General features: G+C 58.1%; 3 protein-coding genes across 4 annotated transcripts in view; 1 reads left to right on the top strand and 2 right to left on the bottom strand.

Moving 5' to 3' along the window:
- Nucleotides 1-12,490, bottom strand: part of TPCN1 (two pore segment channel 1) — a 42,684-nt gene extending 30,194 nt beyond the window's left edge. Inside the window, exons 1-2 of one of the 2 annotated variants that reach the window (XM_050714201.1) lie at nucleotides 12,450-12,490; nucleotides 11,125-11,365 (exon numbers count right to left, since the gene is read on the bottom strand). In XM_050714201.1, coding sequence (XP_050570158.1) covers nucleotides 11,125-11,236 — 112 coding nt within the window. In that variant the 5' untranslated portion in view covers nucleotides 11,237-11,365; nucleotides 12,450-12,490. Of the gene's footprint in view, nucleotides 1-11,124; nucleotides 11,366-12,400 lie in introns of both variants that reach the window. The other variant, XM_050714200.1, reaches the window with a different exon arrangement.
- Nucleotides 12,491-15,414: 2,924 nt separating this feature from the next.
- DDX54 (DEAD-box helicase 54) lies at nucleotides 15,415-21,454 on the top strand. Its single transcript, XM_035556946.2, has 20 exons — nucleotides 15,415-15,529; nucleotides 16,060-16,186; nucleotides 16,289-16,359; nucleotides 16,439-16,624; nucleotides 16,719-16,768; nucleotides 16,881-16,922; nucleotides 17,074-17,169; nucleotides 17,271-17,392; nucleotides 17,647-17,708; nucleotides 17,847-17,978; nucleotides 18,294-18,504; nucleotides 18,976-19,110; nucleotides 19,312-19,533; nucleotides 19,620-19,693; nucleotides 19,776-19,973; nucleotides 20,100-20,245; nucleotides 20,331-20,444; nucleotides 20,644-20,748; nucleotides 20,930-21,033; nucleotides 21,125-21,454. Exons 1-20 carry the CDS (start codon nucleotides 15,458-15,460, stop codon nucleotides 21,346-21,348), a joined length of 2,493 nt encoding a protein of 830 aa, XP_035412839.1. The 5' UTR covers nucleotides 15,415-15,457; the 3' UTR covers nucleotides 21,349-21,454.
- On the bottom strand, nucleotides 21,386-24,698 carry CFAP73 (cilia and flagella associated protein 73). Its single transcript, XM_050714272.1, is given in 9 exon segments — nucleotides 21,386-21,413; nucleotides 21,824-22,014; nucleotides 22,046-22,258; nucleotides 22,455-22,676; nucleotides 22,879-23,079; nucleotides 23,156-23,260; nucleotides 23,478-23,586; nucleotides 24,020-24,207; nucleotides 24,663-24,698. Coding segments are annotated over 9 exon segments (1,293 nt in total).
- Nucleotides 24,699-24,761: the final 63 nt, after the last annotated feature.

Below are 24,761 nucleotides of genomic sequence, written 5' to 3' on the forward strand. Positions count from 1 at the left end.
TAAACCCTGCATTGTTTAGGGGACTGCTGCATCCTTGCTAACGTCTGCACCGCGCACACTTAAAAGCACCGAGGCACCAGCTACGCACAATGACTGAAGAGCTAAAGCATTGTCGGAAACTGTTTTGTCTCAGCAGAAGCAGTGCCTCCAGTCAGCTCTTGCTCCGAGCGGGTCAGAGCCCGAATTTAGCTAGCTGCTTGTTCTGCCGCTCGCTACGCGACGCGATGATTCACACCGGCATTCGCTTCCTGCGCCACCCTGCTGGGGACAGAGAGACAGCCGTAAGGAAGAGCAAAAAATAAAATAAAATAGTGGGAGGCTTCAGAGAAAACAGGGATGAGAATAATTCATGGGCTTCATGAGAAAGTCCATGGGCTATAAGGAGAGAGCAGAACCAGGCACCTGCACGATCTGAGAACGTAAAACAAAGGAGCTTCTGCTTCTTTTAACGCAGGTCCAAAGCATTTTTAATCAGCAAAACTCACATAAAAGGAAAGGTTGCATTAGGAAGACATAGTTAAGAATTAAGAACCTCGCTTTTGTGTTCAGCCCAGTTGCTGCTGGTTTCATATCCTCTATTTATGAACTTAACAACTGAACCTCTCTACCACAAAAAAGAGAAGTCAGAGCCACAACAGAAGGATCACCTACAGCCTCGTAGTATCCATCCTTTTAGCAACTAACACGCTCTGTAATCCTGTCGGTCCCATCGTATCACAGCGACGAGGGCTCTACAGATACAGAGAGACTGTTCTGTAACTGGAGTTAAACATCTGAGCATTGAAACAACTCACTTCGAATGGAAAAACAACTGGGAACACTACGCTTTTTGTCGACCCCAGCAAAAAAAGAGGCAAGCTCTGCCTGTGACTCATGAGAAAGGCCAGACATGAGATGTACGCACCCGGTTATGATCCATAGCTTTTAGGGAAGTAACCGAAAGGGAAAGAGACAACATCGGAATCCCTCAGATAGGGCATTTCTTTAACACATCCTGTTACACGAAGGAATTTCCTCTTTTTGTTCCAGAAAGGGAAACGCATGCCTCATGGCTTTAACATGCCAGAGATCCGCTCCAGCACCAGCACCACGTCAGCATTTCCAGGGCGCGTTCCTCCTTCCAATTCTCCAAAGCGGAGCTTTTGCGTTCTCCCGATGCAGTTTGCAAAGACGTTTGATGAAGCTGCAACCTGGCCTTTTTAAGGGAAGCAGCACTCCGCCAGGTCCAGCTTCCAGTTTTTTCCACCAGCGGCTCTCTGAGGCAGCCACGATATCAGCAGTGAGAAGCAGAGAAGCTCCTTGCTTACATGAGACCGGCACTACTCCGAGCAACCAACCTGCATGGCCACGGTTCGCTCCCGTAGCGGCAGCTCTCATATTTCCTCCAAAATCAGCCAGCCTCCGCACGACTCACCAACAAACACATCCACCTACAGTACCATGATGTAGAGCAAAGCCTTGTTAAACTCTAGCCAGCTCCTTTACAGAGGAGGATGAGACCCTGGATGAAACAGGTACTGAAACCACAGTATTTACCTAGGTAAAGACCCACCTGCTGCTGACCCACCACCTCCGCCGCTCCTCGCAGCCCTGCCACACGTTGCCTCCCGCAGCCAGCGCTGGAGCGGAGCTAGGATGGAGTCAGCCAAAACTGTTAATGAGGCACCTAATTACCTGACCTTTCCACCCCGAGGAGAGAGGGGTAGCAAGAAAACGAGTGAAAAATAAGGTTTCATGGCAAAACTCTTGACGCCTCACCGCTGCGGGCTGCGATCAGAGGGAGCTATTTGTACGGTGCAGCAGGGAGAGGTATGTAGTTACGTAGTTATGTTTTGTGGTGTTAGCGTAAGGCTCCACAGCACTTCTGAAATACAACACTGCCACATCTCTGCTGTCTGTCAGGGTGTCTCAGCCAGGGAACGGCAGCTGCCGGCAGCAGAGGAAGATGCTGTAAAGGAATGGGGGAAACCCCAACCCTAGTGCTGTCTTAAAAGGAAAGATTAAGAAAGAGAAGATTCCAGCACATTTTATGGAAAGCGCTGCTGGCAGGAACTGGATAGGGCACGTGTAATAGCTGGGGAGGAAGGGAAGAGCACTGGAAGCCCACCACACGTGGATGTGTTGGTTATTCTAGCCAGCACGGACACAAACATCACCTCCCCACCCCGATCTTACTCTTGTTTGAAGGACGAAGGAGTATACACGAGGGCTGCCCGTCAGGCAGCTCACAGAGCAGTTAGCTGCACAGCCTCGATTCGTATTGCTCACATCCTCCATCTAAACACATCTGGCACACCACTGCCAGGACATGTCTTTTCAGAACACTATCAGCCTACCTTGTAATCTCACAAGATAAATAAATGCATGACTCTGGGTTCGTATGATGCTCTTGTCCATAAGCCTGACATTAAAAAACCCGCCCTTAAATTACAGATTTCCGGAGAGCTGCTGCCGGTCTCCCATTATTTTGCCTGGAAACCTGTGGCTGACTGACCTGCCATCGCCATCCCGCTGGTCACCTTTCGGGGCTGCAACAAAGTCCCTGTCCCGGCAACATGCAGACTGCTACACCTGTAGCCTTAAGGGGAAAAGACATCTGCTGACTTTTAAATGCCCCACTTAGGAACCAGCTCAGTGCTCTGAAGCCTCCCCCTTCGCAGCCAGCAGAGATGAGGCCCTTCCACCAGCCTTGGTCACTTCTTTCCCCCACCCCTCACCCCGCTGTCTCTGCAGTAAGATGCCTGCGGGCATTTACTTCGCCCAGCAGGACCCACGGGGTCACTCACTTGCACCTCCAGCAGCTCAGGAAAAGCAGAGCACTTCATACTACCTGAGGGCAGCAAGGCAGAGAGAGGAGTTCCAGCAAGCGTCACGCTGTTCCACCACATTCCCAGTACCCCAGCCTGCCCAGCAGCCTGGCTGAACAGCGATCCCCCTTGCACGGGGAAAATCAAGCAGCTGTGCAAGGAAGAGCAGCGTCTTCCCATTTCCGCAGGGGCTCACAGCTAGCGAGCTAGCTACATAACCAGCTGGGCACAGCCGGGTTGTGTTGTAGGACCACCACGTTGAAGAGAGGTTACCCACAGCCCTCGTGCCTCCGAGCAGGCGCCGATCCCTCCGTGCAGGGCGGCCATGCCGCAGGAAAAGGGGACAGGCTGCAGAAGGGCTGCACCACGGCTGAGACTTCTGCCCTACACACCTCCTTCAGAGCCCCATCGCTGCAGCGAGTGGCCTGAGAGCACCAGCTGTAGAGGATGGCATCCCCTTCCTCTTCTACCTGTATCTGATCCCACTGCTAATGACACAGGACTGTTAATGACACAAACACCTCACCGGTAAGGTTTGACCCAGGGATTTCAGTGCAGGATTGCTCGCTTAGCCCTACATCTCTCCACTTAGTTAACCAAGAGCAGGAACGTGTCTGTGTATGCTAGTGAAATCCTTCAGCGGGCTACGTTGCTTCTGTACGACAAACTTCCAAACCTGCTGAGGATGGCGGAAGTGTTCCAAAAAATATGGCTACAGCTGGAATAAAAGACAGATGAGACGTGCCCAGATGACAATATCTGCTACACGACTGCCTGCCACACACGTATGTAAGCAGCTCGTGTGTCCAGCCCGGGAATATCAGAAGGTTTAACATGGCAGCGCATGGGGATGCATCCTAAATTTTCATCCCCTATGTAAGCACGAAAAGAAAAGCTTTTTGTCCCAAGCGGAAAGCCAGATCACGATGAAAAGAAAACCAGCGCTGGGTAGGAGCTCCAAACCCCTACACTACGATTCAAAGCACAGCAGTCTCTCCTCGTCGTCCTCCGGATCCTCCATCGTTGCTGACACACACACGCGCGCACACACACACACACACACACCTTTTCTGCCTCCCTCTCTCCCAGCTGAGGCCAGCAGCAGCAGCACAGGTGCACGAGCTTCCTGCTGAACGGCTCGCGAGAAGCAGATGGCTGCAAGCCTAAAGCTGCTCCGGCAGCTCCCTGTAAAGAAAGCAGCCACGCAGAAGTCAGGCAGCGCCTCGACATGCAAAAAGCAATTATGCTAAAGACACGGGGAGAGCCCTGCAAGGTCCAGATCAAAAGCCAGGGACGTTGGAGACGAGAAAGGCCCATCAAATTCAGCGCACTTTTCCCAGCTTCAGGATCAGAAATGGAGCGTTCTGCCTCATAAATTCTACTTCCAGCAAATTCGAGCTTAAATCCCCTGAAGGCAATAAGGAAGAGGCAATCAACAACAACTCTAACCACTTCACAGATGCTCCTGTTTAGTTTATACAGCACTTCTTACAGCATTCAAATGGGTAAAATGGGATTTCAACGCAGGGGGGCTGACGGCAGCAGGCAGGATTCCTCGGTGAAGATACCAAGGGCAAAGGAAGTTCTGAGCAGCATCACATCGGTTATGATGAGTGAACTCAGCGTGCTCAGCCTCTGCTCATTTCAATCTGCCAGTAAGCGAGCTTGGCTGAACCGAACATCCTGCATCTACAGTGCCTTAAAAATCCACAGGAATCGTAAAAATGAGGGGGGGGGGAGAAAAACACAAAAAACACAAAAACACGAGCAAACTGATGCGTTCCCTGGGAAGCCATGAAAAAACTAATCGCCGTTTGCTTCCAACTGTTGTTCCGCTTCCTGAGCCAAATGTTCCCAAGTCAGCTGAGGAGTGACCGGCTAGAGCTGGAAAGTGGCCGATCTCAAACCGCAGCCTGAACGCTCCCGGGCTCCTTAACAGCTTTTATAGCTCCGGGACCACCTGCTCGAGAAGCGGAGCCCTGCGAGGCCGCGGCACGCGTCCCCCACCTAAAGGGATCAGCCTGGGGGGACAACACGCAGCCTGGCCTGCTCTTCTGCTCTCCCACCCAAAAGAGGAGAGCTGCACGTAGGGAAGATACGCACGAAGGGCTGCCTCCCTCTAAGCCTCAAGGTCGTTAGCTCGGTCTTCACAAAAGGAGCGCGAAGAAGCTTCCAGGCGCCTCGCCCCGCTCTGCGGCATCCTCCCTAACTTACAGCAAACCTGCACGAAAGATGGGATCCGTCGCTCGTGCTCTGGGATATGACAAAGGAGAGGGAACCGTTTGACTCTGGGATAATGGAACGCTAACCCAAGTCTCCTTTACCTTGTAGACGCTTTTGCTTGCTCAGATTTGAACAGCGTGGGGCATTCAGGACGAAATCATTAATTTTTTTTTTTTTTTTTACTGCGCGAAAGAGTCAACAGTGCAGGGATTCTGTTTGACAAAGCATCCTAATGTGAAGCACACAATGTGTGCATTGTGCAAACTGATCTCCTGCAGGGCTAAGAAAACAAGGCAGGCTCAAAAAAAAAAAAAACATACACGCGCTAACTGCGGCTCACAATACCTCCTGGTACCCTCCTCCGCTGGTGGCTTCTCTTCTGGAGGTACCACATTTCCAGAGTCACGCTGAGAATCTCTTGATAAAAACTCCTTTGTGAGGCCTGGACAACGCCGAGTGCTGTTTCTCTTCAATCAGAGATACCAGCTCTGCCCTCTCGTTACAGTATTTTAAGCAGAGCCAAGGCATCCTGCCTTAAATCCTAAATTCTCGGTGTAAATGAGATTCCAGGGGATGTGTATTTGGAACTTCCCAGCATATACACATTTTCCCACTGTTTCCAGCATGATATCGCAAGATACTCAGCATCTCTCGAACACTTGCCTCCTTCCTCTGAGTTCACAGAGCTCATCACCCAGGGAAATGGATTGTACCGAAGGAGAAAACAATAATCTCCTTATGTTTCGGGTGTTCATTTCTCTTTCCAATATTTTCACCCCTCACTCATCTCGGAGGCAGTTTTGCTTCGCTTTGCTTGCTTAAAACATTCATTACAAGTCATCTAGGCCAGGAAAGGATTAGAGGAGCACTGGCAGAAGTTGCAAAAACGCAAGGTTGTTAGGTTGGAGCAGAGACTTTCAGGGGCATAAACAACAGCTCAGCACCGAACTTGTGCTTCAGAAGAAAATAATTCCCCCGTACGTAAATTTTAAAGCAGGCACACGCTATGAAAAACAAAGCATGCACAGAAATGTAAGCCAGGAGCTCTTACCACGTAGCCTACCTGTAGATTTCCACAAAAGGCATAACCTACACTTTCCAGACGAGACGCACTGACCACGGCGACGTTAACTGACTTACCCTAGGAGCAGATTCGGCAGCAGAACCAGGTCGCTTCCAAACATGAGTTCCCAGTCCCGTGCCCTGGCCACGCTTCACCTCTAACGCAGCAGCTGAAGTGCTGCTGCTGGAACTAATTAAAGGCCAATCAGTAGAACCAGGAGCCACAATGAGAGGAAGATATCCTGCGTAACATCCAAGAAGGCGACCAGATAACCCAAAGGCTGTCTGAGAGCCTGGCTGTCAAAGATCTCGGGATTTGCCAGGTCCACCGCAGGCACTCGTTTGTTTTGTCGTCCCCTATTTCTTCGCACCAATTAGCTACAGCGCTTCCCCAGCGTTATTAGTGCTCAGCCCACACAACCAGCTTCTGGGTACTCACTTTCATACACGGAGGTTACAGATCCCGGAGGATTTATTAAATCCACTAGATATCTGACATGTAAAACACTTCAAAAGGTGGCAAAGTCAGAAGGCTTTCACGATTACAGTGGCTCCTCGAGAAGCAGAGCTGCTGAGGGTCTGTGCGGTCACCGCATTGCCCCCAAAGCCAAGGATTTACTCTCTGCCCATTCCCTCAGCCCACCAGACAACGTGCAGTTGGTTTACACCTGAAATCTCTCCCCTCCTCTCGCTGCACCTAAAGCAACAGGAGGAGGAAGGCAGCGGGCGTGTTTGAGGAGGGACTCACTGAGCAGAAGAGCTGAAGCTGTGGGCTACGGGGACAGACTTGGTTTCCTTTCGCTGCTGCTACAGACACGTTCTGGAACCAGATCCAGCACGGAAGAGAACTGCGTCACTTCAGGTTGCATCGATTACTGGAGAAATCAAAATCCAGGCTGCTCACGGGGCTCAAAAGAAGGCTAGCTGTCCCCGATCCTGCGCCACTCCTGCAGGCCTGTGCCTACCTGTGGATCAGTAAGCGGTATACCGAAAAGAAAGAGACACCCAACTAACGCCATGGTCAGACTCCGTGTTCCAGAACACCACAAGGGCTCCCATCGGCCGATTACGAGAAGAGCAGCGTTGCCAAAAGCCTCCTCCCTCACTCCATCCAGGAGCAGGGCCAAGGTGCAGAACCAAGACCGTCCTTCGCAGTGCCCCGAAGGCACCACGCTCCGCTGCAGAGCGGTGCTCACCGGCCAGCAGCACGCTTGCCTTGGCCACATTCAGGTCCTCCAGCCTCACCTGCAGCGAAGTGCCAGTTCCTTTACGTGCTCTGGGCCACCTCCGCAGCAGCAGCAGCAGCGCACGGGCACAGAGGCACGTTCATCGACAGCTCCCTGCTTGCCACCCAAGAGGGCAGGCTGGCTCTAGTCCTCCTGAAAATTGGCTCTTCGGGCAGCAGGCACCGAGGTGGCAGAGGCTCACCTCACCGCTCAGAGTTACACCTTCCTGTTTTCCAACAACCCTTCCAGAAAACATCGCCCCTGGCTGTCGCAGCCGCCCCCCCACACCTCCCCAGGCACACACAGTAATTCCTTTTTTTTTTTACCTCAATAGCAGATGCGGTTGCTTTCCTGTAAGAACCCAGAGTTTAAAGATGACTTCTTCCACTTGCCATAATCCATTGTGTGGGAGAAACAGACAGACAATATCACATTGTTCCCCGCACAACGCCTGGAGCTGTACTTTCTGCTCTGAGCACACTGAAACTCCACTTGAGGCTACAGCAATTTCCACGCAGGGGGCAGAGGGGGATCTTCTACCTGATCTAATACAGGGTAAATCAATGTGCTCTCATTTATTGCTTATAATTCCCATCAGCTCGAGGAGAGGCACTGTCCTAGAGCTTCAAGGCTATCCCCGCTGTCATTGTGCAGGAAAACACGCCTCGCTCGTGGAGGTATTTTGAGATCCCCGTTTGAATACACCCTAGGAGCTCAGCGAGGTCAGGGATCGCTCAGCCCGGGCTGCCTCTCACCCTTTTCAGTACACGACTTTGGGCAAGGTCACGCAACGACTGCAGCCCTGGTTTTGCCTCCTATAAAATCCAGAGTTAGTCACTCGCCTCGGATAAGTGTTGGGAAGCTTAACGAGAGCGCGTCCAGATTCCCTGATAAGACGTAGCAGGGAAGGGCAGCGTCGTGTTAATTAGCGTGAGCCACGGATTCGAGTGATGAAAGCGCTCCTCTCCGTCTCCTCCAGCTGCTGGAGCTTGTGGAAGAATGACCCAGCACCGCAATCCTTCACGCTGCATTCAGAGAACCGCCTGCACCACAGGGACCACGTTTTTCTGGACGTGAGCTGAATTCCAGCCAACTTTGCAGGATTCCGACCTTTCGGGGCGGCTGAAGAGACGTGCACCCCAGCACAGGACAAGGAAGGCAGAGCTTTAATATTCCTCCCCATGCAAGTATTTGCTTCCATTAAGGGCTTAAGAGGTGCATGATTAGGGAGATTAATTTTTGCAACTGGACATTTTCTTTAAGAACGTAATTTTCCACACGGTTTTCTCATTTAGCTCCCTTTTACTCTAATCCCAAAGCGATCACTTACCCAAAAGGGAACTTTTCGGCGAGATTCTAAAAGGAACACACTCTTGCAATTTAATCTGTTCTTTTTACATCAGCAACAGGCTTGTTTTCAGAAACCCGGGCACCGCTTACTCCAATCTGCCTGCATTTCCAGACAACCAACACCAAGAGTCCCCAAGTACAAATTCATTCGTCCAAGGACCGGTTGCAAAACCTGCGTCACGGATCAAGTTAAAAAAAGGAAAAAGAAGAAAGAAAAGGTACAAGAAGTTCCTTTTAAAAAAAAAAAAAAAAAAAAACCAACACGGGGTGACAGCCAATATACTGGAACTACACACAGAGCTTACTAAGAGATGGCTGAGACAGCCTGGAACATGGAGTAAAATTCGGAGAGGTAAATGACACAGCAGCACAGAACAGGACTGCGACTTGATTATCAACCTCTGACACGTCATTTAGCCCAAGGGTGGCTACACCCACTTCGTCTTACCTATCATCTGCTTCCCAGGTGGCACTAAGGGTATTTCGACAGCCGGTATCTGGGGACAAACCTGAATAAACGCATGGTGTTCAACCTGCCACCGAGTCCCCAGGAGCCTATGGCCAGGCACAGGCACGCCATTCCTCCAAATTCTGCTTGAATAATCTGTTATTAGAGCTCAGGAATAAGGAAAACAAAACAAGAAGCACACAGCCCCCTGACCTTCCCTGTCGCCATGCCCTCATCACCCTACCAGGCTCTCCCTCTCCTGAAAATAAGGCTTCTCGCACACTTCTCCCTGGCAAAGACAGGCCTTTGAATAAGAATGCGAAACTGTACGCTTTTTTAATGTCACTTCTCTGCATTTCACAGTAGATTATCTTTGCAGGCAAGGAATAAAGCTAGAGCACACGTCCTGTTTTTTTAAACAAGCTTAATTTTGCCAGTGATGGCCTAAATCTGCTCACTGCCTAATTTAAGCTTCCCGCTTCCCGGCGATAAACGTGCCTTTCAAGTTGCTCATGCTACCCTTCCTCTTTAATCTCTCATCCCCTCTTGCAGTACCACCGGCTTCAGAAGGCTCCCCACGATTCAGTGTCGCTTGCACAGAATAGGCTTTATATTTTTCCCAGCAAATTCAACTTTAACAGGGATTTAAACATAGCAAAAGAACAGCTCTGCAACACAGAGACACTCTCTTCAAAGAACATCAGCAAATGGATTCTCAAAAACTACACACCAATCTTCTAAGAAGCACAAAATCAGTCCCTCCACAATCTCCCTGTATTTCAAGGGAAGCAAATTTCGGAATATTTTTAATACGTTCATTCTCAAACTCATGCTTAAACACCATCACGTTGGCTTTAACCAGATGATAAACCCATATATTTCTTCTTTACAGGCACAGGAGGTGGGTGGACCAAAAGGCAACAGAGGAAAGATTAAAATTAGTCACAAAAAAGCCTATAACAGGACGAAGGAAGCAGTCTCTCTTCTATTTAAGTTACAAACCGCGAGCTAAACTTTAAGAAAAACAGATGCAATAGAGCAGCAATGCAGCTGAGCTTAGGGAAAGTCATCTGGGCAATTTAGCCAGGGATTTGTGTGGCAGGGGCAGGAGAGGAGAAGTTGTGACTGCCAGAAACGAGCCACTAGCTCAGGAAGTCAGAGGAGGAGAAAATTAAGGGAACCTGTATGATTGCAAGAGAGATACCAAGTGACAGAATCGCAGAGGAGGTATGGATCGGAGGTATAATGCAGCAAAGAGGGGCCAGGAACGTAGTAATATGTTGGAAGTTTTAGGCTTGAACAGAGCTTGAACAGGACGACCAGACAGGTGTAGGTACGCACACCTGCAATGTCAGGTGGAAGTCAGAGAGGTGCATCAAACAAAATTGCTAAAATACATTTGGTGAGGTGTAACAACAACAAAACCTCACTGCATGCTTAAGCACAGGTGAAGCTGCGCTGCTGAGAAGTTCACCCTCTCCCAGGGCTCGCTCTGTCTCACCGAGTGCCTGGGGTTAACAGGAGCATGGATACATTGCCTGAAGTACTCCTGATTCTTTGGTAAGGTTACAGTGAGGATTTTAAAGGGATTTATCAGCACATACACCTTTTGTTAAGGCAAAAATATCAGATTGCGGGCTACAAATAGGCAAAGCAACAGTTGTGAAAGCCAGCACAGTGGGGCCAAGGAAAGGAGAAGCCCTGGGGCAATGCACAGGAAGGGAGAGCTGGGTGTAGGGACAGCAATGCCACAGGTCATTATGCAGAAATCAGAGAGAAGAGTTAAAAAAGGCACGGAGCAGTGCCTCTGGTGTGCTCCACCCCACCTGGGGGCTACCAGCAAGCAACACAACCACCACCCTGGTCTGGTTTCCTCGGGCAGCCGCCGGGACGTCGAGGGACACCTCCAGGAATTCCAGGTTCTGGCAGGCACAGGGAAGAGCAGCGCTGCAAAGGAAAGCGAGCAAGGCCATTTTTCGGCAGGCAGAAAGAACTACAGGGTTCTTACTTTCATTGGGCAGCTCCTCCCGATCCAGGTCGTCGAGCGGGGCCGAGGCGTTGCTCCCGCTGTCGTCCAGGGTGAGGATGAGGGGCACGTCATCGTCCATGCTCACGGCCATGCTGGCCCTCGCGAGGCTCCTGCTGCAAGAAGTCCACCCCCGACGAGTCCCGATAACGCCTGCTGCGGTTCTACGCGTGAAAGGGCTCCGTCAGAAGCTCTCCCCGCAAAGCCTTCCATCGGGAGCGTCCTGTGGGTGTGTGGACACGGAGAGAGGCTCGCCCATCCCTACGCACTGCTCGCCTCCAAATATCGGCGCGGGGCACTCGGCTCGGGGGCGTTATCGGTCCCAAATCTCGCCCAGGGGGAGGCAGCGGGTGCCCACCTACCCCGCGGGGCCTGCGGCTCGCGGGACGGCCCCGGGCGGCAGGGGGAGGCTGCGGGAGGCAGAGCGGAGGCGGGAGGCCAGCATGGCGCTAGGAGCCCCCAAAGCGCATGGCTCGGCCTCGACGCCTCCACTGGAGGGGCTGCGCTCACAGGGCTGGTGCTGGGGCAAAAATCCCCCTGGAGGAGGCAAAAATACCTCTGGAGGGGGAAAAAATCCCCCTGGAAGGCGCAAAAATCCTCCTGAACAGTGAAAAAATTCCTTTCAGAGGGGGTAAAATTCGTCCTAGAGGAGGCAAAATCCCTCCTGAATGGTGAAAAATTTCCCTTAGAGGGGGCAAAATCCCTCCTGAATGATGCAAAATCAGTTCTCAAGGGGGCAAAAGTCCTGGAGGGTGAAAAATCCCTTCTGGAGGGTGCAAAATTCCTCTTGGAGGAGGCAATGTTCCCCCTAGAAGGGGCAAAATTCTTCCTGGAGGGGGCAAAATCGCTTCTGAAAGGTGAAAATTTCCTTCTGGAAAGGGAAAACTCCTCCTGGAGGGGGCAAAATCCCTTCTGAACGATGAAAACTCCCTTCCGGAGGGTGCAAAATTCCTCCTGGGGGAGGCAAAATTCTTCCTAGAGGGGGGAAAATTCCCCCTGGAAGAGGCAAAATCCCTCCTGGAAGGTGCAAAATTCCCCCTGCAGAGGGCAAAAATCCTCTTAAATGATGCAAAATCCCTCCTGGAGGGGGCAGAACTTCCCCTAGAGGTGGCAAAATCCCTCCTGAAGGGGGCAAATCCCTCCTGCAGGGGCAGGCAGAGGCGCCCCACGGCCGAGCCCCTCACAGCGAGCTCCCCTCCTCCCAGCCTCCACCGCCCCCCCTCCCGCCCAGCCGCCCCGGGGCCGGACGGAGCCGAACCGAGCCGAGCGGAGCCGAACGCAGCCGAACCGAGCCGAACCCGCCGCACCTCAGCGCCCTCGCACCGCTGCGCCCCGCCCCTCCCGCTCCTCATTGGTCCAGCCGCGGTGCGCCTCCCCGCAGCCCGCCAATCAGCGCTCGGAGGTCGCTTCGCCCCGCCCACCTCCTGCTCACCGCTCCGCTGCTACGGATTGTTCCCGCCTCCCTCCGCCGCTTCGCTTTCTCATTGGGTAGCGGCGCTGCCCATCCGGAGAGGAGAGGGCGTTGATTGGCTCGTGGGGGCGTGGAGGGGGGAACGGCATCACGAGGCAAGCCGCACGCCTACGGAGGGGAAGGAAAGGGCGGGCTTTGGGGGGTGAGGGGGAGGAGCAGCGCGGGCTGCTATTGGCTGCGTGAGGAGGCTGCGCGGGGTCAGGGGTGCGCGCGGCGGTTGCCTAGCAACGGGGCGCCGGGCCTAGGCCTAGGGCCTGGGCCAGGCCTAGCACCAGGCCCAGGCCCGGGCCCCATTCGGTGCCGCGCCTCGCAGCAGCGCTGTGGTGCCTCAGAGAAGCCCCCATTAAGGCATCGCCATCCCGCACAGACGCAGCGTGATGTCTTCACGTCAACCACGAAAGCACACGGGGCACTAATAAACAAATGGACGTGCCTCAGGTCTTACTAGTGCCTGGGGAGAGTCGAAGCCCTGACCCCCCGCCATCAGTCCCACCTTTTACAAGTGTCATTTCCCTTCCTCCTGCACTAATCCCTCACCCTCCTCCCCCGCTAATCCCGCGAGGCAGGGGGTGCTGACAGGGAGCAGGGCCAGCTTCCCCCACCCCCAGCACGGCTCATAGGTCTGCGGATCGAAGCACTACAAACATTTATGTGCAACATGGCAGCACGCTCAGTGTGTAATGAACAAATAAATCTGTTCCACCTGTGCCAAGTCATTCTCCCGTCCCCGAGCCCCATAAAGCTGCTGAGCCCTGCCCTGTGCCTGGGATCCCCTTTGGCTCCCGCTCGGGAGGTGTGCGGTCCAGCTCTCTGATTTTGGGGCAGTTCCCCCAGCTGCTGATGGGGCCTGACCCATCCACCTGCTGCAGGGAGCAGGGCTCTCTCTCAATCCTTAACCCTGCTGTCTCCATCTAGCGTCTGAATTGTATTTCTGTTTCTCTCTCGCCTTTCTGTTTGTACATTTGTTTTGTACATTGTATTGTACAGTTTGTACATTGTATTGTATTGTATTGTATTTCTGTTTCTCTCCCCTTGAAAGACCTGCAGACATAGCAGCCTGTGTGTCACAGTCCTGATGTCCAGACAAAACTCAACAGGCTTAGATTCATGTCAGCACCCGTACTGCCTCCCCTGAGAAGGGAGCGGGGGGTTTCAAAGGAGCACGAAGGTATTTGGCCCTCGAGCCTGCAGTACCTGCTGGGCTGAGCGAGAGGCACGCCATGCCGGCTGCACCAAGAAGGCAGTGGGGTGCGAGGGGATGGCCGCGATCAGCCGCGCTGCCACCTGCGCCCAGAGAAGCTGCTTGCTCCAGACACTCCTCAAATCAAAAAGAAGAAGGTAGACAGCAAGAAGGCCAAGAAATGAGCACAAAATCCATCCTGTGTCCTCCACTCGTTCCTCCTAGCAAAGCTGCTGGCTTCCCAGGGGCTCAGCTCCCACATATTACAAGCAGTGGCTGAGGCAGCACGTGCTGAGGCAGAGGACATGGCCACTTCGGGCTGAGCTCTGCTGCCTTTCCAAAGCTTGTCTCTTGCCAACGGGACAGGACCAGGAGCGCAGATCCCTGGCTGGCCTTTCTAGCTTCAGTGCCTTTTGTGTACTTGTGTGAGTCAGGGCCCAGTTCTGCTGCTCTAGAAGCAGAATAAATATAAAAGAATATTTCAATAAAACCATTTCTGAGGGCAGAATGATGCCCTTAACCTGGCTCAGTTTGTCCTCGGGTGGGTTTGAGAGAAGGTTTCTGTCACATGGAAGGGAGCTACCAGATTCCCCACATTCCCTGACCTTGGCAGCTCCTTGCTGCAGCCACCCTATATAGGGGTAATATAGGGGAGAGGGGGTAACAAAGGGGGAGAAGGGGCGACAAGAGGGGAAAAGAAAGGGGAAGAGGGGGTAATATGGGGGAGAAGAGGTAACAAGAAGGGGTAACAAAGGGGGAGAGGAGGTAATATAGGAGGAGAGAAAGGGGAAGAGAGGGTAATATGGGTGAGACAGGGTAACAAGAGGGGGTAACAAAGGGGGAGAGGGGGTAATATAGGGAGAAAAGGGGTAACAAGAGGGGGAAAGAAAGGGGGAGAGGGGGTAACAAAAAGGGGTAACAAGTGGGGAGAGGGGGTAACAAAAGGAGGAAAGCAAGGGGAAGAGGGGGTGATATGGGGGAGAGGAGGTAACAAGAAGGGGTAACAAAGGGGGAGAGGGGGTAATATAGGGGAAGAAGGTGTAACGTAGGGAGAGAAGGGGTAACAAGAGGGGGAAAGAAAGGGGAAGAGGGGGTGATATGGGGGAGAGGAGGTAACAAGAAGGGGAAAAAAAGGAGGAAAGGGAGTAATATGGGGGAGAGGGGGTAATATAGGGGGAGAGTGGATAATAGAGAGGGAGAGGAGGTAATATAGGGGGAGAGGGGGTAATATAGGGGGGGAAATACAGGGGGAAAGGGGGTAACAAGGGGGGAGATGGGATAATATAGGGGGAGGGGGGATAACAAGGGGGAAAAGGGGAAACGAGGGGGAGCGGGGGAGAGAAAGGGGGAAGGGGGCTACAAAGGGGGAGAGGGGGAAGCAAAGGAGGAAAGAAAAGGGGGAGAGGGGGTTCCAAAGAGGTTAAGGGGGCGTTCAGGCGGGGAGCCGGGGGGGCACCACCTCCCGCGGGGGCCGTCGGCTGCGAGGAGCCCGCACCTCCGGGGCTCTCCGGGGGTCTCCGGGGGTCCCCAGCCGCCCTCGCCCCGGTGCCACCGGTGCCGGGCCGGTCCCGGCTCCCCGCAGCGGGCCCGGTGCCGGGCAGCGCCCGCCCTTTCCGCCCCGTCCCTCCCGGAGCCGCCGCCCGCTTCCGTCCGACACGGCCGGGATGGCGCCGCCGCCTCGCAGCCGCCGCCAGCGGGGCCCCGGCGGGGCCGGGGAGCGGCGGCGGGGGCCGCAGGTACCGGGGGGTACCGGGGCTACGGGGGGGTATGGAGGTACCGGGGGTACCGGGGGGTGGCGGCGTGCCCCGGCCCCGTGCCGGCGGTCCGCGTGTGGCCGCCGCAGCGGGACACGCGGTGCTGGTCTGCCGGTGTCACCGGTGTCGCCTGTCCCCGTGTCCTGCCGGCACCGGTGGCCGCAGAGCCCGTAGTGATGATCCCTGTCCGCCCGTACCAGTTGTTCCCAGTTTCCCTCGTCCCCACGTGGCACCGGTATCCCTGGTGTCCCCTGTCCCCACGTCCCGGTGTCCCCATGTGCTGGTGACCCCATGTCCCAGTGTCCCCCTGTCCCAGTATCCCCAGTCCCCATATCCTGGTGTCCCCACGTCCTGGTGGCCCCATGTGCCAGTGGCCCCATGTCCCACTGTTCCCATGTCCTGCTGTCCCCCATGTCCCACTATCCCCAGTTCCCATGTCCCGCTGTCCCCAGTGCCACCGTCCCTGCCCCGTGCCACCCGGATGCCCATCCCCTCTCACCGCCTGTCCCCAGGTCCCCGAGACCCCGTTGCCCGCCTTCCCCACCGCCAAGGACGAGGACGATGCCACCGCCGAGGACACGCAGGCCATGGTGCGGGCACAGAACAAGAAGAAGAAATCCGGAGGCTTCCAGTCCATGGGTGCGTGCGTGGGGCTGGGGGGTCCCCGACAGTGTCTCCCCCCAGCCCCGTGGCCGTGTCCCTCCTGCTTGCGTCCCCTCACCTGTCCCCATGTCCCCGCAGGCCTCAGCTACCCCGTCTTCAAGGGCATCATGAAGAAGGGCTACAAGGTCCCCACGCCCATCCAGAGGAAGGTGAGACCTAGGGGTGCGGGGGCGTCTTCAGGACCCCTCCCCCTCCACGGGGTGCTGACGGCAGGGCCGTGTCCCGCAGACCATCCCGGTGATCCTGCGCGGCCGCGATGTGGTGGCGATGGCGCGGACGGGCAGCGGGAAGACGGCCTGCTTCCTCATCCCCATGTTCGAGCGGCTGAAGGCGCCCAGCCCGGCTGGGGCGCGTGCTCTCATCCTCTCCCCCACGCGTGAGCTGGCCCTACAGACCCTGAAATTCACCAAGGAGGTACGGGGATGAGCGGGGACTGCGGTGGGCTTGGGGTTTGGTTGGGTGCTGAACCCGCTATTCACCCCCTTCATGTTTCTTTCTCACCCTGCAGCTGGGCAAGTTCACAGGCTTGAGGACAGCTCTCATCCTGGGAGGAGACAAGTAAGCCGTGTCCCCGCTCTCCTTGTCACCCCAGCTTCCCTAAAACACCCCCAAATGTGCCAAACCTCGGGGCGGTGAGCTGAGCTGCCCTGTGCCCTCTCCCTTCTCCCAGGATGGAGGACCAGTTCGCTGCATTGCACGAGAACCCCGACATGTGAGTGTGGGCACAGGGAGGGGACCTGGTGGGGAAATTGCCACCGAGAGCCACCAGGGATGGATTTGGGGTGGTGCAGTGAGCCCCTGTTGTCCCTCGCGTGGCCCCATCACCAGAACCAGCTCGGCGTAACCATCTCTGTCCCACCCAGCATCATTGCCACCCCCGGGCGCCTGGTGCATGTGGCGGTGGAGATGAACCTGAAGCTGCAGAGCGTGGAGTACGTGGTGTTTGACGAGGCTGACAGGTCAGTGCGCTCGGAGCGGGCAAGGGTGGCAACAAGGTGCCCTTGGCTGGCCACAAAGAGGTGCAGCAGGCTCTGCGACGTCCCGCATCCCTTCCCCGCAGGCTCTTTGAGATGGGCTTTGCGGAGCAGCTCCAGGAGATCCTCGCACGGCTCCCAGGCAGCCACCAGACCGTCCTCTTCTCCGCCACGCTGCCCAAGCTGCTCGTCGAGTTCGCCCGGGCTGGTGAGAAGCGTGGGGCAGGTGGCGGCCGGAGGGCTGGGGGTTGGAGCCGCCTCTAAGGCCCTGTGAGCTATCAGGGCCCCTTTGGATGGGGACGTGACCCAGTCCTTCAGCTGTGCTGGCCACAAGCCCGGGACTGGAAAAACCAAGCTGGGCTGAGGCTGGGCCAAGCGGGTGCCCCAGGCTGGGTGCTAGGGGCTGTCCTAGCAGCGTGTCCCACACGCCACCCACATCCCCTGCGTGACCATGTGCCGCAGGTCTCACCGAGCCGACGCTGATCCGTCTGGATGTGGAGTCCAAGCTCAGCGAGCAGCTCAAGGTGAGCTTGAGCCGGGCTTTGTGCTCGAGGGGAGCTGGCTGGGGTTAGGAGCCAGCCAGGGCGGCGGCAGCGGTTATTGCGGGGTGTCCCCAAGAGCGTGGGGACCCAGAAGGGCTGAGCTCTGCCCTTCCCCTGCAGCTGGCTTTCTTCCACGTCCGCGGGGACGACAAACCAGCCGTGCTGCTCCACCTGCTGCGCAGCGTGGTGAAGCCCCAGGACCAGACGGTCGTCTTCGTGGCCACCAAGCACCACACGGAGTATCTCAAGGAGGCAAGTGGCATCCGGGGCACACGACGGGTGTGGGCAGGCTGCAGGGGGGGGCCCCTTCACAGACCCACGTGGGGTCTGTGTCCATGGGTGGGTTCCTGCTGGAGTCCAGCCCATTTCTCCTGGTCGAGGGAGAAATCCCCAGCACATGTGATTGTGGAGTTGCTGCATTCACCAACTCCTTAAAAAAAAAGGGCAGATTGCAGTGGGTTTGGGGTCTGTGTGGGCACCCTGGGGTCTCGGGACCCTGGGGGACCCCATCCCTCAGCTGAGGGTGCATTTCCAAGCGGGATCTGATCGCTCTTCCCCTGTCTCCAGCTGCTGACAGCCCAGGGCATCTGCTGCACGCACATCTACAGCTCGCTGGACCAGACCGCCCGCAAGATCAACATCGCCAAGTTCGCCCAGGGCAAGTGCCCGGTGCTGCTGGTCACGGACGTGGCCGCCCGCGGGCTTGACATCCCCATGCTGGACAACGTCATCAACTACAGCTTCCCCGCCAAGTCCAAGCTGTTCCTGCACCGTGTCGGTGGGTGCCCGTGCCCTGTGCGACCCGGGGTCCCTCAGGGTGGGCTGTCCCTCGTCCCCTGTTCTTAAGGGTCTGATCCCTGCACCTCACCAGGCTGGGAAGACTGCAGAGAAGGTGCTGCTCCCCTTGACTTGTTAGCGATATGTTTGGGGTGGGACGTAGCTGTGGCGTGACAGTGGGGGCAGCGATGTCTCTGTTTTCCTAGCTGGACTGTGGGCCCTCTTGGGGGCAGGGCTGGTGCCTTCCTTCTGGTGACACGTGCACCACAGGGTCCCCTGCCCCTAGAGACAGGCTTGGGGCAGTGGCCGGGTCCCTTTTGCTCCCTTCCCCAGTGACCCACAGCCCCTTGCCAGCCTGGGCATGGCATGTGCCTGGGGTCCTGGGCCACCAGTGGGTCCCTGTCATGAGTCAGGGACATGCTGGGCTGGTTCTGGCTCTGGTTTCCCACTTTTCTCCTCCTTGCCCTGCCAGGTCGCGTGGCCCGAGCTGGCCGGAGCGGCACTGCCTACTCGCTGGTGGCTCCCGACGAGATGCCCTACGTCTTCGACCTCCACCTCTTCCTGGGGCGTCCGCTCGTCCTCGCCGGTACCCAGGAGCTGCCTGCAGGTAAGGCGGACCCGTCGCAGGCACTGGGGTGACTGCACGTCCCTCCAGGCTTGTGTCCTGGCCGCACGTGGGGTTTATTTTTGGAGTCTGTGGTCTTGTGGCAGCCTTTTGGGCAGAGGGGCGATATGTTCCTGTTACAGGGCTGCAGCTGGGGAAGGGAGGGTGGGCAAGAGACGACACTGTGTCCCCCCCGTGCTCCAGATGCCGACGGGGTCCTGGGCCGTGTCCCCCAGAGCCTGGTGGACGATGAGGAGTGCCTGCTGCTCACGGACCACGAGGGCTCGCTGGAGCTGAGGAGCCTGCGCCGGGTGGCCGACAACGCGCACAAGCAGTACCTGCGCTCCCGACCCGGCCCCTCGCCCGAGTCCATCAAGAGGGTCAAGGACCTGGACACGTCCCAGCTGGGCATCCACCCGCTCTTCAGTGAGTGCCGCGGGGATGCCGAGAGAGGGGACCTGTCCCCTCACTGCTGGGCTGATCGGTGTCCCCTCCACACCTGTAATCCCCAGGTTCTTGCTTCGAAGACACAGAACTGGAGAGGCTGAAGTTCGTGGACAGCATTAAAAGCTACAAGTCCAAGGCGGTGAGTTGAGGCCCGACGGGACGGGAGGGAAGGTCCCTGTGCCTGCAGCCTGCAGGACTTGCTCTCTCCCCCCCGGGTGCAGACCATCTTCGAGATCAATGCCACAGCCCGCACCCTGGCCAGCACCATCATGCGGTCGAAGCGGCGCCACGACCATGCCCTCATCGAGAAGTACCAGCGTGGGCAGCAGGAGAAGCGGGCCGCGGCTCTCCAAGGGCAGGGGCTGTGCCAGGCCCCCCCCGAGCCTGAGGAGAAGGAAGGAGAGGAGGAAAACCTCCAGGTAGCGGGGCAGGGACAGGGCTGGGCTATGGTTTTGGGGCCAGCACGATGTCCTGCAGGAGCCTGGGCCCCTGGGTTGGGCTGGCAGGGGGACACGGCTCCCCCATCCCCCCCATCCCCTTCCCAGGATGTGTTCTCCACCGTGGTGGGACGGAAACGGAAACGGGGCCAGGGTGGAGAAGACGGTGCCAGGAAGAAGCCGCAGCAGCCGGTGCAGCGGGATGAGGAGTTCTACGTCCCCTACCGACCCAAGGACTTTGAGAGCGAGAGGGGGTGAGTCGGGGAGCAATCCCGCTGCCCTCCTGTGTCATCCTGCAGCGGGGGGCTGCTCTCATCGCTTCTTTTGTCCTCCCCACAGGCTGAGCGTGGGCGGCGAGGGCAGCCCCTTTGAGCAGCAGGCGGCTGGAGCCGTCCTGGATCTCATGGGCGATGAGAATCACAACCTCAACAGGAGCAAGCAGCTGCTGAAGTGGTGAGCGGGGGTCTGCACGGCCGGGGGAGAGAGGGGTGTACCCCCAGCAGGTATTTCTCTCCCCCTGAAGACAGTTTTTCTTGCTGTCTGGGCCATGCAGGGTCAGTTAGGGATGGGATGCCCAGCAAAGAGGAGGGTGAGGGCTGGCAGCCTCTGATTCAGGAGGTTCCCCCACTTCCTCCCCGTCTGTCCTTCCCAGGGACCGTAAGAAGAAGCGGTTTGTGGGGCAAACGGGCCAGGAGGACAAGAAGAAGGTGCGAACAGAGAGCGGGCGCTACATCAGCGGCTCCTACAAGAACAACCTGTATCCTGACCGCGGGCACTGCCACCTGCCTGTGCCACAGCAAGGGGAAGGGGGAGGCTGAGCGTGCCCGCTGCCGCTCAGCACCACGTCCTGCAGCGAGGGAGCTGCCAGGCGCTGGGGCCGGGGAGGGAGGCTGGTCAGGTGCTGGGGAGTCGCTGCGTGTTCCCTTAACCCACCCCAGCTATGAGAAGTGGAAGCAGAAACACAAAGTCGACGACCGGGATGACGACGAGGAATACGAACGAGGCAGGGAGCAGTTCAAAGGGAAGCACAAGGGTGGGCATGGTGAGTACCCAAGCAAGCACCAGACCCCACATAGCCCCCCGCTCTCTCTCTGGCCTCCGAGCGTGGGTTTACCTCCACCCTTGTCCCGCAGGACCCCGGCAGCCTGCCGCCCAGGGCAAGGTGCGCTCGGAGCTGAAGAACAAGCAGCAGATCCTGAAGCAGCGCAAGGCGGCAGCCAAGCAGCGCTTCCTGCAGCGCGGGGGCCTCAAGCGCCTCAAGGCCAGGAACCGGCAGCGGGTGCAGGAGCTGCGGCAGATGGCCTTCGGGCGCCGCGTGGGTGCCACCAAGAAGGGCAAGCTCCGAAAGAGGATGTAGGAGAGGGGAGCGGGGCAGGTGCTGCAACACTGAGTGGCTAAGGGGCTTCCCCCCGCCTGGATTTGCTGCCAGGGAGAGAGACATTAAATAGCCGGCTGGTTTTGTATCCTGCCTCCTCTTGGTGCTTGCTGCGGGCAGCTTGTGACTGGGGTAATTCCTCCCCAAGCTGCGGCCCTAAAAGAAGCAGGTGCTGCAGCTCCACAGCTGGGTTGTATTTTGATGGCAAACAGCTTTATCAGTACCAACAGCCTGAACATGAGCAGCTGCTCCCCATTCCTCCCAGGCAGCTGGTCCCACTGCCTGCATGCCCCTGCAAGAGGGCACTAGGGGGGCAGGCTCTGTCCCAAGGCACTTGGTGCTCTGCTGCGCTGGAGCTGCATTGCCTCTCGGGGTTCCTGGGCTTGTTGGGGCGCCACCTCCATCCCCAAGTAGGTGCTGGTGTCCTACAGCTCCATGCTGGCCTTGGTAGCCGTACCCCAGGGGAATTTGTCCCCAAGCTGGGACTACTGGTGGCTCAGAGGCACCGTGACACCCCTGTGGTGCTGTGGGCGAGTGGTGATGGTGGCAGGCACACGTGGGGGGCCCAGCCCTGGCTCCTTGGGGCGCAGCTCAGCACAGATGGCAGCCAGGTCCTGCATGCAGAGCAGCACCTGGGGAGATGGGGACGTTGATGCCACAGCTGCTAAGGGAGAGGGATGTCCCCGTGTCCCTCCCAGCCCCGCTGCACAGGGTAGGGGGGGGCTGCACTCACCACATCCAGCTGGGTCTCTGTGTCGTCCAGGGCCACATCCCTGGGGACTTTCAGGTGCTTGGTGGCGAGCTGGAAGAGGCTCAGCACTGCCATCCTGATTTGCGCCAGCAGCAGGGTCTTGTGGGTGGCCGCGCTCTGGATCTGGGTCCAGCAGGACTCCTGGGGGGCAGACAGACAGACAGCCCCGGGCCCCATGTCCCCTGCACCTCCCAGCACTCCTGGCCTTGTGCTCCCTCCCCATCACCACCCCATAGGGCATCTGCCCACCACAGGAGTGGGCTCATGGTATCAGGGGCCTGTACTCCAGCCCCTCGCCCCCAGGAGGGGGTCCCAGGGGTCCCACAGCTGCCCTTACCCCCCGGAGCACGTCATGGCGGGCAGCCTCCAGGCGTGCGCGGAGCTGGAGCACCTCGTCCCTCCCGCGCAGGAGCTCGCTGCCGGCCTCCTCGTGGTACCGCTGGAGCCGAGCCCGGCCCTGGGCCAGCCTCTGCTTCCCAGCCTCCAGCTGGTGCAGCAGGGCTGCCCGCACCCCCGCCAGCGCCCCGAAATGTGCCAGCATGGACGGGACGTCCTGGAACTGGGTGGTGGGAAGGGGCTGAGCGGTTGCCAGGGCACCTACCCCACCAGGGTGCTGCTCACCCTCATCCCTGAGGTGATTGCGTGTTCCAACCCCTCCAGATCCCCCCACAGATGCTCCAACGTGGAGCTTGGGGTGCTAGGGGCGCTGGTGGTCCTGGAGGAACACAACCCCCTGGGGACATGGGACATGGGACCCTCACCTGCCCTGTGGTGGCCACCACGCCCTGCAGGTAGTCCCCGAAGATGTGGAGGCCCCGCAGACGCCGTCGCAGCCGCTCCCTGCGCCGCAGCAGCCCCGCCAGCTCCTGCTGCAGGCCGTCGGCCTCGGCTCCCCGCCGTGCCGCCTGTGCCCGCTCCTCGCCTGCCCGGCCCAGCGCCCGCTCCCGCCTCGCTGCGGAAACCTGCGGTCGGCGGGGACGCGGTCAGCGGGGACGTGGCCACGTAGGGGCAGGGCGCTGAGCCCGGCGGCGCCCGCACCTTGAGGAAGGCGTCGAATCTGAGGGCGACGTCACGGAGCTGCTCTTCCCGCTGGCCCAGCTGCTGCCGGCGTTGATCCAAGCCCTCCATCCTCTGCCAAAATTCCTGAGGGACCCAGTGGTGCTGAGGGCGTCGCCCTGTGCCGGGGCACCCAGGGGTGGCAGGGACCACGGTGAGGGGGGCACCCACCGCGGTCCCGAAGGAAACCGTGGTTTTGGTGCCGGTTTGGAGGGGTTGCTGGTGGACTCCGACCCATCTGCACCCACCGGCCACCCCTCTCCCTGGGCAGGGGGCGCGTGGAGGGGCTGGGGGCCACCTGTACCTCCCGCTGGGCCTGCAGAGCCCGCTCCACCTCCGCCACCTCCCTCCTCTTCAGCAGCAGGCGCGTGGAGGAAGGCAGCAGCGACGCCGAGTCCCACGCCGGCACCGTCCTGCCCAGAGCCGCACGGAGCCCATCACGGCCAGCTCGGGACCCCCCTGGCCCTGAGGGACCCACCCCCCAGCCCCGCCTGAGCTTAGAGGGGGGGTCCCAGTGACCACCCAGGGCCACCCTGACCCCACCTCCCCTCCTGCTTCAGCCTCCCCCTGCTCGCAGCCCCCAGCCCCGACACTGTGGGGTGCACACGGAGACGGGGTCCTGCTGCTCCCCAGGGCAGGGTCTCCTCCCTCAGTGTCCCAGCTGGGGACACGCCACAGCCCCCTGGGCCCTGGCACCCCCCCGGTGCTACCCAGCTGGTGGGAGACACCCCCAAACCTCTCTCCTGCCCCCCTGCACGCCCCTAAATCAGGCCCCCAACCCCCCCCCCGGCTAATCCCAGGTGACGGGGAGACACGGGACGGCCGGGGGGGGGGCACATCACCTACCGGAGCTGCAGCTTCTCTTGGAAAACCCTACGCAAGCTCTCCTCCAGACCTGGGGACATTTTTGGGGCGGGGGTGCGGAGGAGCGGGACGCCGGGCAGCCGAGATGGCGGCAGCAGGCAGCACAGCGCAGTTGCCAGGGGCAGCCGGAGGCACCCGCTGCCTCCTGCGGGGGTTTCCCTGCTGCAGCCCTGAGCGTGGCCTCAAAGGGCAGGGGCACAGCCTGGGGACACCCCCCGTGTCCCTGGGACGTGTCCCCCTCCGTCCTCCTGCCACGGGGGCCCTGCTCAACCTCAGCCCCACTGGGAGGGCGATTTGGGGTGCTCTGCCCCCCTCCTCCTCCCTGTGCACCATCCCAGCCTTTCTTTTTGGCCCCAAAGCCCCAGGTGTGCTCCCGGGGCCCCCAGCCCCACGCTCTGCTCCCCAGAGCCATTTTGGGGGCTCTGTGGGGGTACGTTTGGAGGTGGGTCCCACTCACAACCCTCTGACCATGCTCCCCATCTCGCCCCCTCCATGCTCCCCAGAGCCTCCCCCCGCACCCCATTCCCCCCCAGCCCTCCCCACAAACCTCAGCCCCCCTCTGGAGATCACTGTGCACAAGCAGACCCCAACCGCTGCCCCCCCAAGTCCTCTGGTCCCTCCTTACCTCTTCAGCTCTCCTCCATCTCATGCCATTCTCCATGTCCCTGCGGGGGCTCAGCCCCTGCTGCCTTGCCCACGGTGTGCACAGCCCCTCCCCATGTGC

The sequence above is a fragment of the Cygnus atratus genome, chromosome 17 (assembly GCF_013377495.2).
Source record: "Cygnus atratus isolate AKBS03 ecotype Queensland, Australia chromosome 17, CAtr_DNAZoo_HiC_assembly, whole genome shotgun sequence".
In the NCBI taxonomy this organism is placed as follows: Eukaryota; Metazoa; Chordata; class Aves; order Anseriformes; family Anatidae; genus Cygnus; species Cygnus atratus.